The 15671-nt window shown below is 36.8% G+C and overlaps 1 protein-coding gene across 3 annotated transcripts in view; it reads right to left on the reverse strand.

The window, feature by feature from the left end:
- Positions 1-15671, reverse strand: part of ksr2 (kinase suppressor of ras 2) — a 120193-nt gene that overhangs the window by 21408 nt on the left and 83114 nt on the right. For all 3 annotated transcript variants that reach the window (XM_076891119.1, XM_076891120.1, XM_076891118.1), the window contains 7 exons: positions 14576-14744; positions 14107-14148; positions 9651-9720; positions 5403-5451; positions 4064-4425; positions 537-633; positions 309-442 (listed from right to left, as the gene is read on the reverse strand). In XM_076891119.1, coding sequence (XP_076747234.1) covers positions 309-442; positions 537-633; positions 4064-4425; positions 5403-5451; positions 9651-9720; positions 14107-14148; positions 14576-14744 — 923 coding nt within the window. The remainder of the gene's footprint in view (positions 1-308; positions 443-536; positions 634-4063; positions 4426-5402; positions 5452-9650; positions 9721-14106; positions 14149-14575; positions 14745-15671) is intronic.

Raw genomic sequence — 15671 nt, forward strand, 5'->3', positions numbered from 1 at the left:
CAACCGTTATGTAAATTAGACATGTTGGAACAGAGGTTTTCAAAAACAGAAAAGGAAGCATCACCATTCATTATAATTGAACAGTGTTAAAAAATGTATGCAGTAATAATAAAAAAGTAGGGTTTAAATACATAACAAGATGACATTTTCATCACACAAATGTGCAGCGTATCCACTGCATGGACCAAAGGTTTTGTTGTCTCTGCACTACACGTGTCAGAACTTTCAGTTTCTCTCCAAGACTAATTCATGTATTGCAAATGCTAACGAAAGCATTCCTGTCCCATAAGTGTATTGAACATAATTACCTGCCAGCCTGCAGAACTCCAGATATGGTGAAGAGCCCAAAGTCAGTGATGACGACTTTGCCATTGTCATAAAACACATTCTTGGACTTCATGTCTTTGTGTAAGATCCCCTTTGCGTGGAGGTAGCCCATCCCCTGAGGACAGAGAGAGGGAGGGAGGGTGGGACACCTTGTAATACGTGGCATTCTGCTGAAGTGTTTTGGAGAAATCAGTGCCGAGTTATTTTACCTTGACCATCTCTTGCGCAATCTGTCGTGTCTTGTTAACATCCAGGACAACTTTGGCATCTCGCACTACAGAATAAAGTGTCCTGCCTTTACAAAAGCTGGAAAAGACAGTAAAATTCAGGGTTTACATCAATGCCAATAGGTAATACAAATTTGATAAAATCACTACATTATTTAGATGTTACAAGTCAATCTTAAAAAATTCCTTTCGAAACTTTTAAATGAGTATTTTCAGCTTAGTTTGTCACTGGTTTCCTGTCATTCCAGTATGTCTCAATCATGCTTTGTACATCAACGTTGCAAAGAGAAGTGATTCATTAAGCTTGTAGAAAGCAACTGATAAGTGCAGGGCTAAAACCTCATATACAAAGAAGTTAAAATAAAGGACTCCTGTACTGCTCTCCTAAGAATAAAAGAAAAAAATTCATACAAGATAAGTGAATATGGTAAATGGACTGATACTTATATATTGCTTCTAACAGAGAATTCAAAATTGTTTTGAAATCATATTTTAAATGAAATGGAGCAAAGAAGCAGAAGAAGCAGGGAACTCGAGCTGCACTATTTTACACACATATCGTGCCTTTCTGTCCTCATTTCATATACCAAACATGGCCTCCCATTTTGGTGGTCTAGTTAAGCTACAAAAAATCTCCAATGTGTCCCTCTTACATGTCAGTGTCCACTACCCAGCATTGCAGCCTACTATTTAAACCCCTCCACTGCCCCAGTATCCACCTGTAAACTCAGGGGAATAGTTAATTATAAACCCCCAATTTTACTTACATATTGATGAGTGGTGAGCTGGGTGCCTAGACTGTGAACACACACTATGCTGTGCTGCTGTAATTAATCATCAAAGTATCAACAAGCGCCTGACATGTTTATAGTCTGAACAATGTGATGTAAACTTAACTGCAGGCTTGAATGAGTCTCTTTGTCATCCCTAATAAAAACAAATACATAAGAAATGAGACTAATACTGAAACAGTCCACAAAATGGTTAACTGTTAGAGTGTTCAATTTTCACCTCTCTCCACTTCATCTAATCCTCATCTTTTAAATGTTCAGTGTTACATAAACAGAAAAAATATTTGTCTAGAAGTTCACGAGTGTGCATTACTGGAGTTTGAGACACTGTTAGAGGATAAAATGCCATCCTATGAACTAAAAGCGAAGTTCACTGTAAGCCAGAATGGAGCTAGACTGTATTTCAGCTAGACAATGTGATATTTCTGGAGGGGTGCCATCAAAATGGCATTTTAATAGGCAGCTCAACAAACACCCCCTGCCTCACACTTGAAGCCCTCAACCCCGACTGTGCCATGCAGGTGACCAACAAAGGACCCGAAGCTAACAGCTCATACATATTCATTCCTGAAACAATCTCATGACAGCCTCATTTTTTATATTTAAAACCTCTCTTTACACGTCTTTTATTAAACACAGAAATCTAACTAACAAATGCTGGCTGGTTAAATCTAAAGCCAGTTGAAATTTTTATGCAGACATTATGTTTTATGACAGTTACTTTTATACCTACGGCAAATATGATATGGATAATCTAGTCTAAGAAGAAAGGGTGTATTTAATGGAAGACAAGATGATGGAGAACTAATGAGTCCACCTTAACATTCTGAAAATCACCTTTGTGCTTCAAAATGAATTATGCAATTTACATGAATAAAATCCAGCAGTAATATCACTGTATCCTCTATGCCCAACAAAATCAACCAACATAAAGGAAAAAGTTAAAGGAAAACGTTTCAATCAATATTTATGTTCCTATTAATGCAGCCTGAAATCTTTAATAAACCAGTGTGCTTCGTTTTGCACTTTGGTCTACATGATTAATATGAAGACTATTTTGTAGTAACTTTTTTTATCCTTGTGGTGTGAGAAGCAGAGTATTAGTGGATAACAAAGCCACCTGTTGCACTGACATTCGCTATTATTTTCAGCAATCACCAGTGAGGATTTCTGAGAAGCAGCCAGCTCACCTGTTAGCTCCCCTGTGCATACAGCAATTTCAACTGGCATCAGATGCAATATCTCAGAAATCATACAACTGGTCATTTAAAACAGTAAATATGATGGAAGGGATTAGTGCATTTGTGCTAAAGCATATTTAAAGTTGTACATTTAGTAAGAGATGGACAGTCCCTTCAAAACAAATATATGCAGAGACAATGTATAAAAATTGCAAGACTTCCTTGTTGTTCACAGCCTATGTAGATGACAATAGGACGGGCAATAATTTCTTTCTGAACGTCATTAGCTCTGCTAATTAATTAAATGAGAGTACTTCTCGTGGCAAAATACTTACAGTACTTAAATCTGCCTAAAAGTAAACACTAATACATGAAATAATTAAAGAGAGAGAAATCTTCACGTCCACTCTAACCTCATATTATCTGCTGTTGCACTGTAGTGAAGACAAATGCACTATTGCTATGGTGAGTGGTTGGTTCATCTATTCAGCAACAGCAGCAGCCTGCTCTAATCATAACCTCTCCACATCCCATTGTCAGACACTCTAAACTCATATTTCTAAAGAAGGGAAGGTCTGTGGCTGATCTAGAATGAATGCTAGGTGACCAGGACTGACTGTCAAAGCCATAAAATGGTCATTCTCTCAAGTTCAGAAGCAGACCAAACTACACATTTTAGAGCTGTGAAAATGATGAACGGATGGATGGATGGACGGACGGACAGACAGACAGTTACCCTGGTTAGAGTTGTATAATTTTTTTTCCTACAGATAACCCATATGAACATTTCTGCATTTTATCTGCGATGATCCATTTATGGAGTCTCATTATATTGCTTTTTATAATTGCACTGTACTTTCATTTGTTTTATGGTCAGCATTCTTTTCATTGCCATCTGTATATTATTTTTGCAGCCTGCTCAAACATGAAAGCTCAAATGAACCATTGTGTACTATAACATATTCTAATATAGGGCTATTGATGGACACCATTATGACTGCAATTATAAAGAACAATAGAGGTCGTTTTAAAAAGTTCTTCAAACTCAACTTGTATTATTTTAAAGTGGCACTTTAACTAACCTTTTAGGCCATGCAAATATTGTAGTTTCCTTATTATTCAATATTATTTCTGGACATTAAACTATAAGACATGACATGTTTACAAGTTAATTCTTTAAGGTACTCAGATTACTTTCTCGTTAATTCTGAAATTCAAGTCATTTTTTATTTAGTTTCTAAATTAAGTAATCTGTTGCTGGTAAACTGTTTGCTTGTATCCCTTTTTCTTTGCTGCCACGTAACAAAACAAAATATAAAATCCTCAGTGCATTTGTTCATGTTTCTCTCCTAGTCCTTAACAGGTAGCTACATTCAAGTGTTCATTAGCTGCTTTTTGTAGTGAAGCTCAGCTTGTGAGCCGGTAGAGAGGACAATCACACAATATAGCAAACAGTACTTAAGTGTGATCAATGTCTGTCAGAGGTGTAGAGCTTTATCAAGAACACCTTAATTCAAACTTAGATCTTTATCCTTACCTGGTAATGATGGCCAGATGTGGTGGGCTCATGCAGGCCCCCATAAAGAGCACCACATTTTCATGGCGAGTGTTTCGGTAGGCCATCACCTCACGTTTGAAGGCCTTCAGCTGGTCTTCGTTATCACGCTCAATGTCAATTAAGCGAATGGCGACCTCGCCATGCCATCGTCCATGGAAAACCTTTCCAAAGCGACCCTTACCAATCATCTCCCCAATCTCTAGTTGCTCAAAGGGGATGTCCCATTCCTGCAGGAAGATACTGGTCTGACTGGCCTTACGTGGGAAGTTTCGAGCCGACAGGAGCGACAAGTTCATCTCCTCAAACTCATCACCAGAGTCCTCATCATTGCCTTCCTCATTCTGTGATAAAGCAAAATTGAACTGTGGGTAGCTTGAATTTCCTACACATGTATGGAATCAAAATGCCATTATACACAAAAAGATAGTGTTAAATCATTCCAGCAAGATAGCAGATGGATGTTTTATTATTTTTTTTATACAAATGCCATTTAAGAGAAGCATAATTATCGGCAAAAAGCTTCTCCAACCCACCAAGCTTTAGATGTAGCAAAAGCTCTGTATTCCCAGGATGAACAGTTTTTATCAGATGGTAATGTCAATTTTTCATTTTATACGTACATACATACATAAATAAATCATCTTTCCTTGTAACAATATATATTTTACAATGAGTATAGCATATGATGTGATATATTTTAGCTTATAAGTAAATGTATTGAGTACTATTTTACTTATAAACAGGATTGTATATGAAAAAAAACAAACACATACTGTATGTCTGTGTTGCCTCTATATATAATGATTTTTCTGTGGCTGTTTGCACTTGAAATACTGACTGTTTAGACTGTTACCAATAAAAAATAGACTGATAAAAAAAAGGGAAAATAACCACAGGGAAAAGTGGTTGATTTACTCTGATTTGATTTTAAATATAATGCACCGCAAGAGAGAAAATGACCTACTCCAAGGCGCCTGCTGGAATATCATTCAACGCAATCTGCATCACATTTTCTCAAATTATATCATTGTTATAGAAATAGCAATGACGAGGAGCGAAGATGTCTTTTCCTTCTTGTTGCTTTTGACGCATAACTTACCTAAAGGCTCCTCACAGAGCTGAGACAAATTATGCTAAATGAGAGAACAACGCAAATGACTGTGACAAGTGTTGGTGAGAGTGGTATTTAGTCTTCATTCGCATTCACCAGCAATTACACACTGATATTACTGGCATAATTGTCAGTACTATCAGCAATGCAAGGACTGAACAAAGCTAGATCCGCACACGCTGAAAGCACAACAAAGGTCATACTCACGTCTGATGTAGGTTCAACTTCGATTTGAAGCAAAGGGTTGCCCTCATTGCTAAAATAAAAAGGAGGAAGAGAAGAAATATATTCATAAGGAAAAATATCTTTGCAGGTTTTAAATTCTTTATTGAGTGTATACGTTGATTGTGGAGTATGAGTATTAGTATAAGCATGTTCTAAAGCCATCTATATGTATGTGCATCTGAAACCAAAGTATTTCCATGTAAAACGCTTTGAGATTCAGTGCTATATAAATAAAACTGAACTGAACTGAGTTAGTATTGCTGTAATATTTGTATGTTTCAAATAGTTATTATATTAAATAGTTTTCATGTGTGCTGAGAGCAGAGATGGTTTTGCGGTAGATATCAGTAATGTAGCCTCTACACAGAGATGTGGTACTCACACGTATGATCAGACAGGCTGATTTTTATCTGGACGACTATTGTGTGTGCACTGATGTGTGTCATTCCATATGATGTGTCACCACTACAACCTCTAAATCATTTCACAAACAGATAATGAATATGTCTGAATACCATCTGTGGATGGCAATATACTAACGCCTGTGTCATATTAAGTCATGACAAATGTTTAGGTTCTCACAATAGTTTCCAACTATTGAGGAAGCAGAAAAGTAAACACAAAAAAGAATCAAAGATCACTACAAAAACTACAACAAGAACTGCTGTTGCAGTTTTTTGTCTCTATACCCAGATGAACTGATTGCACCTGCACCTGATATATTCTAATTGGCAATAGATAACTTCTCTTGACACCCTTTCCCCTGTGTGTCTGTCACAAAGAGTGAATTGCGCTCTGTTTTACAACACCTGGTTGTCTCTGACTAAAAAGTAGGAATTTTCTTTGTTTTGTTTTTTGCTTTTTGTTTTTAAAGTTGCTATTAAAGTAGAAATGACTGAATGTCATTTGTGATGCCTTTTGGGTGCTGGAGCCCTCTCCATCGATTAAAATGCTTGTCCAGGGTTCACTGCTGTTTTGTTTTGTTTGTACTTCTTTGTACCACTTTCACAACATTTTTTTTCTTTTACAAAATGTGTTACTTTGCTGTCAGTCGATTCAACTTCCTACAGAATAACAGCAATAGATCAGTCTCGTGTTCCTGAGAGATTTTGTAGAGGCAAATGTGCATATCAGAACCAGTGATTTTGGCCAGTGTTAAACCGATCTCGGTACTTAGCATGAGAATGGCACATGAATATTTTTAAAAAGGTCTGAACCCAGAATCATTAAGCACCAATGAAGCTCTGAAGGTCTGAAATATTTGGTTTTAGTGATACTTTTTGTGCACTTTTAAACAATGCAATAAATATCTGCAGGCAGCTCTGAGACCTGCAATTTAAAAGCTGCATGCCACCTTATTTTCTGAGCCGGTAACCTTTCTATTGTGCTTTTACCTAGACACCAAAGAAGAGACATGCTGTAGATTCAGAATCCCATTATAACACATAAGGTCTTTTATAGAGGCCATTTCAATGACTATGAGATGAGCTGGTCTTTGTGAATAGATATTTTGTTATTAGATTTGTCTTATTTTAAACATTAAAAACCAATATTTCTTTTCTGATATTTCTAAATACTAGATACAGATCTTTTTTTTTTTTCCACCTCTCGCAACTAGTCTATCTCCAGTGTTTACTTTATTATTAATCGTGTTTCCTTTTGTCAGTGTGTTTTTCAGGAGTTGCATTTATTTTCATTCATGCACAATTTTTCTTAGCAATGTGTCTTTTTTTTTTTTTTTTTACCTAAAAAAGCTATTATTTTTTTTGCACACATTACAATAAAAAGAATTACTGAACCACAGGCTTTTATGCTGTGAATCATCTGCAATGTCTCAGGTGGCAAAAAGACAATGATACTGTGACCATTTAATAGATAAATAACTACAATGTGAACAGGGGGAAATGTAAGAGAGAGGTCTTCTCATTAGTGGCAGCCTTTTTCTGACCCTAATTTTTATTTTCACATTCATTTTACGAGTTTTTAAGTGCATTTGCACCCTGTGCCCTTATTAATTTCTGACCCAGGCGTGTCCATTGTCACCTACAGCCACTCACATGACATAAATGAACCCGTTTCCCTTATTCCACTCAACCCCCACTGTCCACATAATCGTCTGTGTAACATCAGTGTATAACTCCCCACATTCTATGGTATATTAACACTTGTTCACAGAGCAACCCTTGACTGAAAAGACCATAGGTGAGGCAGCATATAAAATAATGTGATTCCTGTGGCGCCAAGGGCTGCTACCACCGGTTCGATCTCTGCTCTAATGAGGGAATCCTGCAGGGCGTTCGGGTCTAAAACAGGCCCTCATTAACCCTGAGATGAAGCTATTAAGGGCAAAGAAATCTGCCAGCTGCCACTGTAAGAGCATACAAAGAAGGGACAGGAGGGGCGATAGCATTAATTAAATCAGAAGAATGTGGGTTTTTTAACCACGCTTATGCATTCCCATTTGTCAAAAAGGCAGGGAACGATGAACGGGAGTGAGAAAGGGGAAAAATGGAGAAAAGGTTGCCAAAGATATGGGTTTTTAAATGAGTTTTCTCTTGCTCTTTTCTCAAGAGATTCATGATTCCTAAATATTTAGCTGTATGTGAATGCCCAAATCAAGAATAAATACAGATATATTATATGTTAAGAATCTAAGGTAAATTATGATGCATTTATTGACTGAAACTAATGGAGAATTTTTTGGGGGGGCATTCAGGTCAGAGTGTGCAGCCTTATGAGTCAGCTAGCATTTCTCAGTAGTAGTTGTACATTTTGTTTTCTTAATTTACTGTGGTTCATGCCTTTTCATAACTTCCTACAAGCTGGCTCTGGTAGAATTTGTTCCCAAGTTATGAACATATTTCTATGAAAAGCAAAAATAAAATACAATGTCTCAAACCTTGAATGGTTAATATTGGGGGAACAGGTAATGACTCTTATCTATTTCCCCAAGAGAGAGTACAAGGGGCTTTTCTTTGTCATTTAATTAGTGTTTTATATACAGTCTCCTGCTGCTCTGATTTCAATAAATGTTAAAACCCCGTTTTTCTTGTTGACAAACTAATATCAAGTCTTTTAGTTCTTAGCTGTCACAGTCACATGGGTGTTGTTAATTGTTAAAAGCCTAATAACAAAATAGTTGGCTTTTCATTGTGGGCTGTACACACTTTCCTTTCCTGTATACCCTTTTGGCTGTGAATAAATTCAGTCTATTAGTCTCAATAAAAATGAATATTTTGTCCTCAGTGAGATGACAAAATTTGCCAGCTGCAACTCATTCACAATCAGCCCCGGAGTGTACACAGAGACCAGTATAACAACAAAACAAAACTCATATGCATGCATTTGGAGCACCTTGTGAAAAACTGACAGTGAAGCTTTACAGCTCAACGCCTGAATGTGGTTTCAAGATACAGAAAACAATATTTCGCATCACATTATAATGATTATGGTAATGAATGTAATGCTAAATGCTAAACTATCCCAAACATGGAGTCTATTGTTATGTATGCATGCCATTATTTTTGTATGATTCCTATTATTTCCAGACTTTGCCTTCCTGTTTTTTAATCTCAAATCTGGCAGCTGCTATATAAATGAGGCATGATGACATCAAAGACAGCTTGTACATGTACAGCCCCGTACCTCAGTGTAAAAGTCATACTTTCGATTTTTTCCCAGTCTTACTACCATGTTGATTTTTTTTTTAAATATAATTATTTGTTCTTGATGAATCTACTCCAGTCTTTCAGCATGACCTGTATTTCATCACAACTGATCATCTTCCTATAGATTCTTGCCCCGTTTCATGCGATATATTGAGATCTGATTTAATTAACATCTGGGTCGAGAGGCATCTCATCACTAATCCTTCTCTTCCGGTTGTCTTCCTATGACCACTGGCTTCCTCAAAGAGCTAGTGAAAATCCACTTGGCATCCCAAGTGTAGCGTGAACTAAAGGCCATGCTAACATTAGTCTCTGAGTAATCATCATGTCGTCCCTCGCATTGAAATTGCCACCCAAATATCTGTGCTCCAATAAGTTCAACTTGGCCTCTGACCAACTACCCCAGAGAGAAAGGGGGAAGAGGGGAGGAGGAGAAGGAGAGAAAGCATGCAGATGAGGAAAAGGCTGACTGACAGAGAGAAAAGATGATCGGTAGTACTTTCTTTCTTTAAATGTATTCATGCGGTTCTACTGAACTATTTCTGTCATTGATTTTACTTACCCTGGTTCAGAAAGAACGGGATGCAGAATGACCTGCGGAGCTCGGCTGGGAGGAGCCTCGGGAGCAACATCTGGAAGCATTCGAGTTACAACACATCAAATTAATGAATTGAAACAAAACTGCATTCATTAAAAGTCATTATTAACATTGGTGGTGCTGCTTATCATGTAATAGAAAAGCTAGGGAACACCAGCTACAACAGAGCCACAGTGGTGACCGAAATACCAGCTGTGTCAAAACTGTGATACTGTTAAACAAGGCAAGAGTTTTTCTTTCCCAGTAAAATGCAGTAGTAGCAATGCTATCATCATTGTAAGCCTTCTGTTTTCAGCTATCATTGCTAACTATCATAATGGAAGAAGGAATACTATTATTCCAACTGTTGTTGTGATTTGGCGCTATATAAATAAAACTGAATTGAATTGAATTATGGTGTAATATCCTACTTAATGACACAAGGTAACTCTTCCTACTATACTTTGGAAAAAATAATTAAAGCATGATGTCATCTACCATAGGGCTAATCCTGTGGCATTGCTATGAATAGGTGAAATCTGATGCCAAATTATAAATTAACTCCCATTAACCTCTCCCATTAAACAGGATTTGAAGACTTCCAGGGTGCCTGTGAGTACATGGAAATTTTCAAACACACTTGGCATCTACAATACTTATTCACACAATGAAATTATGACCTTCATTATGTCAACAAAGAGACAGACTGCCATTCTGTTTAAAGAGCACCTAAAAAAACTATGACTTTATAGATTCTAAATGTTTACACAGAATTTTTTCTTTGTGTGTAAAAGCTGTCTATAATGATATGCAGTGAATTGTGACACAAATTATGAAAGGCAACACGAATTCTGAAACTCTCACATAAATACATTCTCCTTTTACATGCTCGCACTGTCATTTTTATATCATTTTCTTTTTAATTCTCACATTCACCCCTTTTACTTATATATTTCAATGCACATATTCATACATTTTTATTCTGACATTTTTATATTTTTCCTCATATGTAGTTCTCATGCACATTAATTTAATATGCATTTAATTCTATAAAGGATATGTGGACGTAAGAAGAAAAAGTGTAATTTATTTGTGTCTAACAAAAGAATACACTAGATGCTTAAAAGCACTGGACCACCTACATATGACATCGACAGGAATTGTCTAGTCATGCAAATGCATATTTAGTCAGCAGAGCTTGACGAGATTGGAATGTAACTTTACGTGATCTATCACTTCTTGGCTAGGTTCCTATAGTTCCTAAATGCTTTGCAATAATACCACTTATAGTTCCAAATGGAAGAAATTTCATGAACTGACTTCTTGCTCAAATTCAACACAATCTTTAGAATCTTTATTAGACCCATTCTTCTGTTTGCAAAGGCAGATTGTATGACTAGGTGCTCGGTTTTATACACCTGTGGAAACTGGGGACTCCAAACACAAGAAACAAGGAATACAGTGGAAATGGCATGCAGGTCATCCAATAAGAATTTACAGATTAAAAGATGAGCTGAGTATAGATCGGTTATCACGTTGAGTTATTTTTTTACTCTAGGTGATTGGTTGCTACATTGGCCTAAGCAAAGCTGACTTATTTTATTTTAGGTTCTTCATATATAAGATGTATTTTTTTGCAGGCATATGTTTGTCCTCCTACAATAAGAAAAAAAACGATGTGATCAGCTAATGAAAATTACATGTTCTCTAACTATGGCTAAATAAGCAATACTGTGATAAACAAAACAGCAGTAAAGACATTTTTTAACATTTACACTTACATTTTATTATATCCAGGCTACTGACTATAAGGACAACACAGGTTCAGTGGGGCATGTGCAGAAGATTGACACTCATATCCATCTTCAGACAGTTTCACCAGTTCAACAGCTGCCTTCCTACCAGACTGTACTCCAGATTGTGGTTACTCCTCATCACTTGAGTGTGAGAGTTATTCATTCAAACTTCTGCCTTGAACCATCAAAGCTGTATCTCACCCAAATACAGCAGCACTTACAAAGCAGGTTCCTTTAGCCAGCAGCTAGTATGCTCATTGGAAATCAGCCCTTCTAGTTTCCAGCCTTCGATGTCATCATTTGGATGTACAACTTCAGTAGTTTTAACTCTGGCACTCACATCTCAAACTAGCTCAAGTTCACACTGCCAGACTCCATTAAATAAAATTGCTTTGACAGTTTGATTTTTAAAATCAAGGATAATTTTTTAAGATGCATTATTAAACTTCATTGCAGTATTTTTCATCATAAAAAAGCTTCCCACCATAAATTTGTAGGAAATTTGCATGTATTTATTGTTAACATATGACTACAGGAATAAAATTATTTTTCCCCACATTAATGGTGTAGATTTAATTGCAATGTTTGATTTGTCATCATTATGCTGTAATGTTTAGCAGTCAAATATGACTATTTTACTGCTGCAAAAGCCTTTAGGCAGATACTTCATGATACTGAAAACCATAATCAAAGGCATTAGAATATTTTTGGAGGAAGCAGTATACTTACGATAAACACAAATAGAGCAACAAAAAATACATTTGTGTATAAAATAAAATGAAGCCATAAATGGCTTACAGAATTAAAAAGATAAATCCCCAAACATATATTCCTATCACAACTTTAAAGTACCGTGAAATTGATGACAATCTTTGAAAAATGAAAAATCAAGCTGCATCTAAGATCTGGATCTTTGTCTGGTTTTCAGAAGTCACTAGAAAATGAATTCATCTAAGCATAGGGCCCTAATGTATTGATAGCGTCTGTATTTCTTGAACCATGAGATTCTCTGGGAATATGTAGCACCTATCTGCTCAATACATTTTAATACATGAATGTAATTTCAGTTGCTACTTAATTCTTGTCAGAGACCTGTATTCATTAAATTGAATGTGTGTATCTGAGAACAAAGAATGTATAAGCATGGGAGTCCAAAGACTCATACGTAAGAGGTAAAACTATGTATGTATTGAAATGAGAAATATATATATATATATATATATATATATATATGTAATTATGAGTCAAAATATATGCATGTGAAAGGAGATTGAAAGTAGCTACAAGCAGAATCTACACATACAATATGTAAACGGAGAATGTGTGTATGTAAGTGTGACAATTTATAAATATGAAAGGGAAATGGAAATATGTGCGAGTGAAGATTTATGCATGTGAAAAGAGAATATCTTGATGTGAGAGCATCAGAATGGCTTATATGGGCTCTTGTATCAAATGCTATATCTAAAGTTATATCCAGCATTTATTTTTCAACTCATCTGCTGTTTTCACTTAAATGCTTCGAAGATAGCTCTACAACCAAACTTTCTGACATTCTAATAGTGGTGATAACACCATATTCTGCTGTATGAAGCACATAGAAAATAGTTTGCATAACGTGTTATACTGGTGGAGACGTGAACAGGTTGGATTCTCCCAACTATTTTTTGCAAGCATTGATCTTCAACAAGACAGAGTAAGGTCAGCTGTGCTGTTGTATCCACCTCTGAAAGACATCAGAGGATTCACTGCTAGACTTGTTGTCTGTATTGGCACACTTTGACTTTTTTTTTTAATGCAAAAACACAAAGAGTGAGCCACAGAAACTGTTCTCTTTGTAGCATGGTGCATTATAAGCTGGCACCATCTCCTCACAGCGAGGGACATGTTTTTATTTTCTGTGTGGAGTCTGCACTGATGTTGTTGTGGATTTGCTCCAAAGACCTGCAAGCCAACAGGGCTGAAAGCTCTAAACTGTCCAGTGTTGGGAATCGGAGGCCCTCATATAATGATATCGGTGATCCATTTGATATAATGTCAAATTTTGTGTATCCCATGCCAGCAGAATCTCTGCAGACATATACTCAACCCCACCAAAGTGAACACTTGTATGAAGACCACATATTACTACATTTTTGTAGTCTTTTCAGAATAAGAGAGAGCAGTAAATTTGAGATGACTAAGACATTACATCCATGTATAGATTTTTTTGATTGATGGTGAACAGTAAGAAGTAGATGTGTTGTTACATAGTTTATAAAGGTAGCTGAAGTAAAGAGCATGTGTGGCAACAATAATCAGAACATGCTGCAGCTTGCTGAGCACTATAATTATGCATTTCCAAAAATCTGTCTCTTCAGATTTCACTCTTTACCTAACACCACTCCAGCTTGTCTCAGCTATAATAACCTGCCAAATGAGCAAAGACTGTATGGTACCAGTGTGGGCAAGAGCAAAGCGTCTGGATATTGACAAATCATTAGGAAGCCCAAATGAGACAGCATGAGTGGGTGTAGAGATTTTTCAAGCAGGCCAAGGTGAGGGGATGAAAACCACCAACAACATCAAAAGGGCCCTCCTTACTCATCCTTGGCTAGATGCAATGCATTATAGGAAGGGGAAATAATCAATTTTGAGGTACTTACCGGGGAATATGAACTGTTGCTTGTATTTGAAATAACTGGAGGCTGTGGAAGGCAACAAGAAGAGCTAGAGTTTGATAAAAGTTGGGTAGACTGTCCAAGTTCACATGGCAATTTGTTAGTTTAGTATTCAAAGTCAAATTAGTTTGAACCAATCTATGTTGCAATATCTATTTATTTGAGTTCATAATTTCAACTCAAGGTTCGGTTCTCAATCCCTTCTTTGGCATTTTATTTACTTTTAGCAAAGGAAAATGCTTCTATGAGAAAAAGAAATTAGCTCACAGTTGCAATTACTTAATTTTGCTTCAGCTCTGACATTCACTTCAGTCATTAGCATAATTCTTGCATTGCCAAATGCTAAGCTAAAACAGCCAACATACCTTCTTTTAGCATTGTTATTGTGGGCATGCACCAAATGCACCAAACTTTTAGAGGGGAATAGGAATTATATGTGTATTAAATAAAATACCTGTTAAGTTGAACTGTTTCTGTTGCCTTGCTGACTGTGGGGAGGGGTGCAGAGGGGAGGGTGGCGTGGCACTGCTGGGCAATGGAGGAGCTGGGGAGGAAGGAGTGGAGGAGGTGGTGGATGAGGGGTTACTGCTGGAGTCCGGTTGGTATGGGACTGGGATGTGATCCTGAGAAGAGACAGAACAGATAAAGATAAGCATAGGCTTTATTCAGACTTAAGTATTTGTAATTTTAAGGTGAATTTATAGAGTCAAATTTACTAAGTGGGGGCAAATTAGCGTGAGGCTGCAATCGCTAAAAATGCCCCCATGAGAGACGATAGCTCTGTGGTTGCTCTACGAACAATGAGCTCATTTAAACCACAGTTGAGGTAATGACCAATGTAATCTACCAAGAGCAGCAAAAATTAATGGAACAAAAATAAGCAGAGCCGATGAGGGAAAGAGTAATGTACTAACCAAAATAATATAGTGTGAGTGCAGGTTGCACACGTGTTTCTCTCTGGAAACAGCATGGCAATTAAGATAAACAAGAGGCAGTTGAAGAGGAATCAATGTTTTTGGCAAACTCTGTGGTTAGAAGTTTCCAGGGACAGTATGAGTGTATATATGTGTGTCATCGCTGGGTAAATCTGACAACTCGGGTGAAGCACACGATTTATCAAGTGCATCGCTGCCTTACCGCAAACTCTTCTACTTAAAAAAATTGAAATGTGTGTGTTTGTGTGTGCGTGACTTGGGTGCATATTAAAGAAGTTGCTGTTTCATGCATCGTTTTTGTTTTCTCTACACAGCCAACTTAAAATTTTGTAAGATTAGACATTCATATAACACACGTAAGTCCCTTTCAGCCCCATTAACTGTTGTTTGGCATTAATTGTAGACATGCAATAGATCCCATGAAGATCTAAAACAACACGTGGCTATAAGTGTGTGCGATGCAGAGAAATACAACACACACAGAAACTGTTTTTATTGTGAGTTTCTCTCCAGAAATGTGGCCTAAATCTCCAAAACTGCAATGTACAATGTTGCAATCTGCAATGAGGCTGTCCACACCTTTCAGTTGCACAATTGACACTGCACATATTTAAT

The sequence above is a fragment of the Maylandia zebra genome, linkage group LG12 (assembly GCF_041146795.1).
Source record: "Maylandia zebra isolate NMK-2024a linkage group LG12, Mzebra_GT3a, whole genome shotgun sequence".
In the NCBI taxonomy this organism is placed as follows: Eukaryota; Metazoa; Chordata; class Actinopteri; order Cichliformes; family Cichlidae; genus Maylandia; species Maylandia zebra.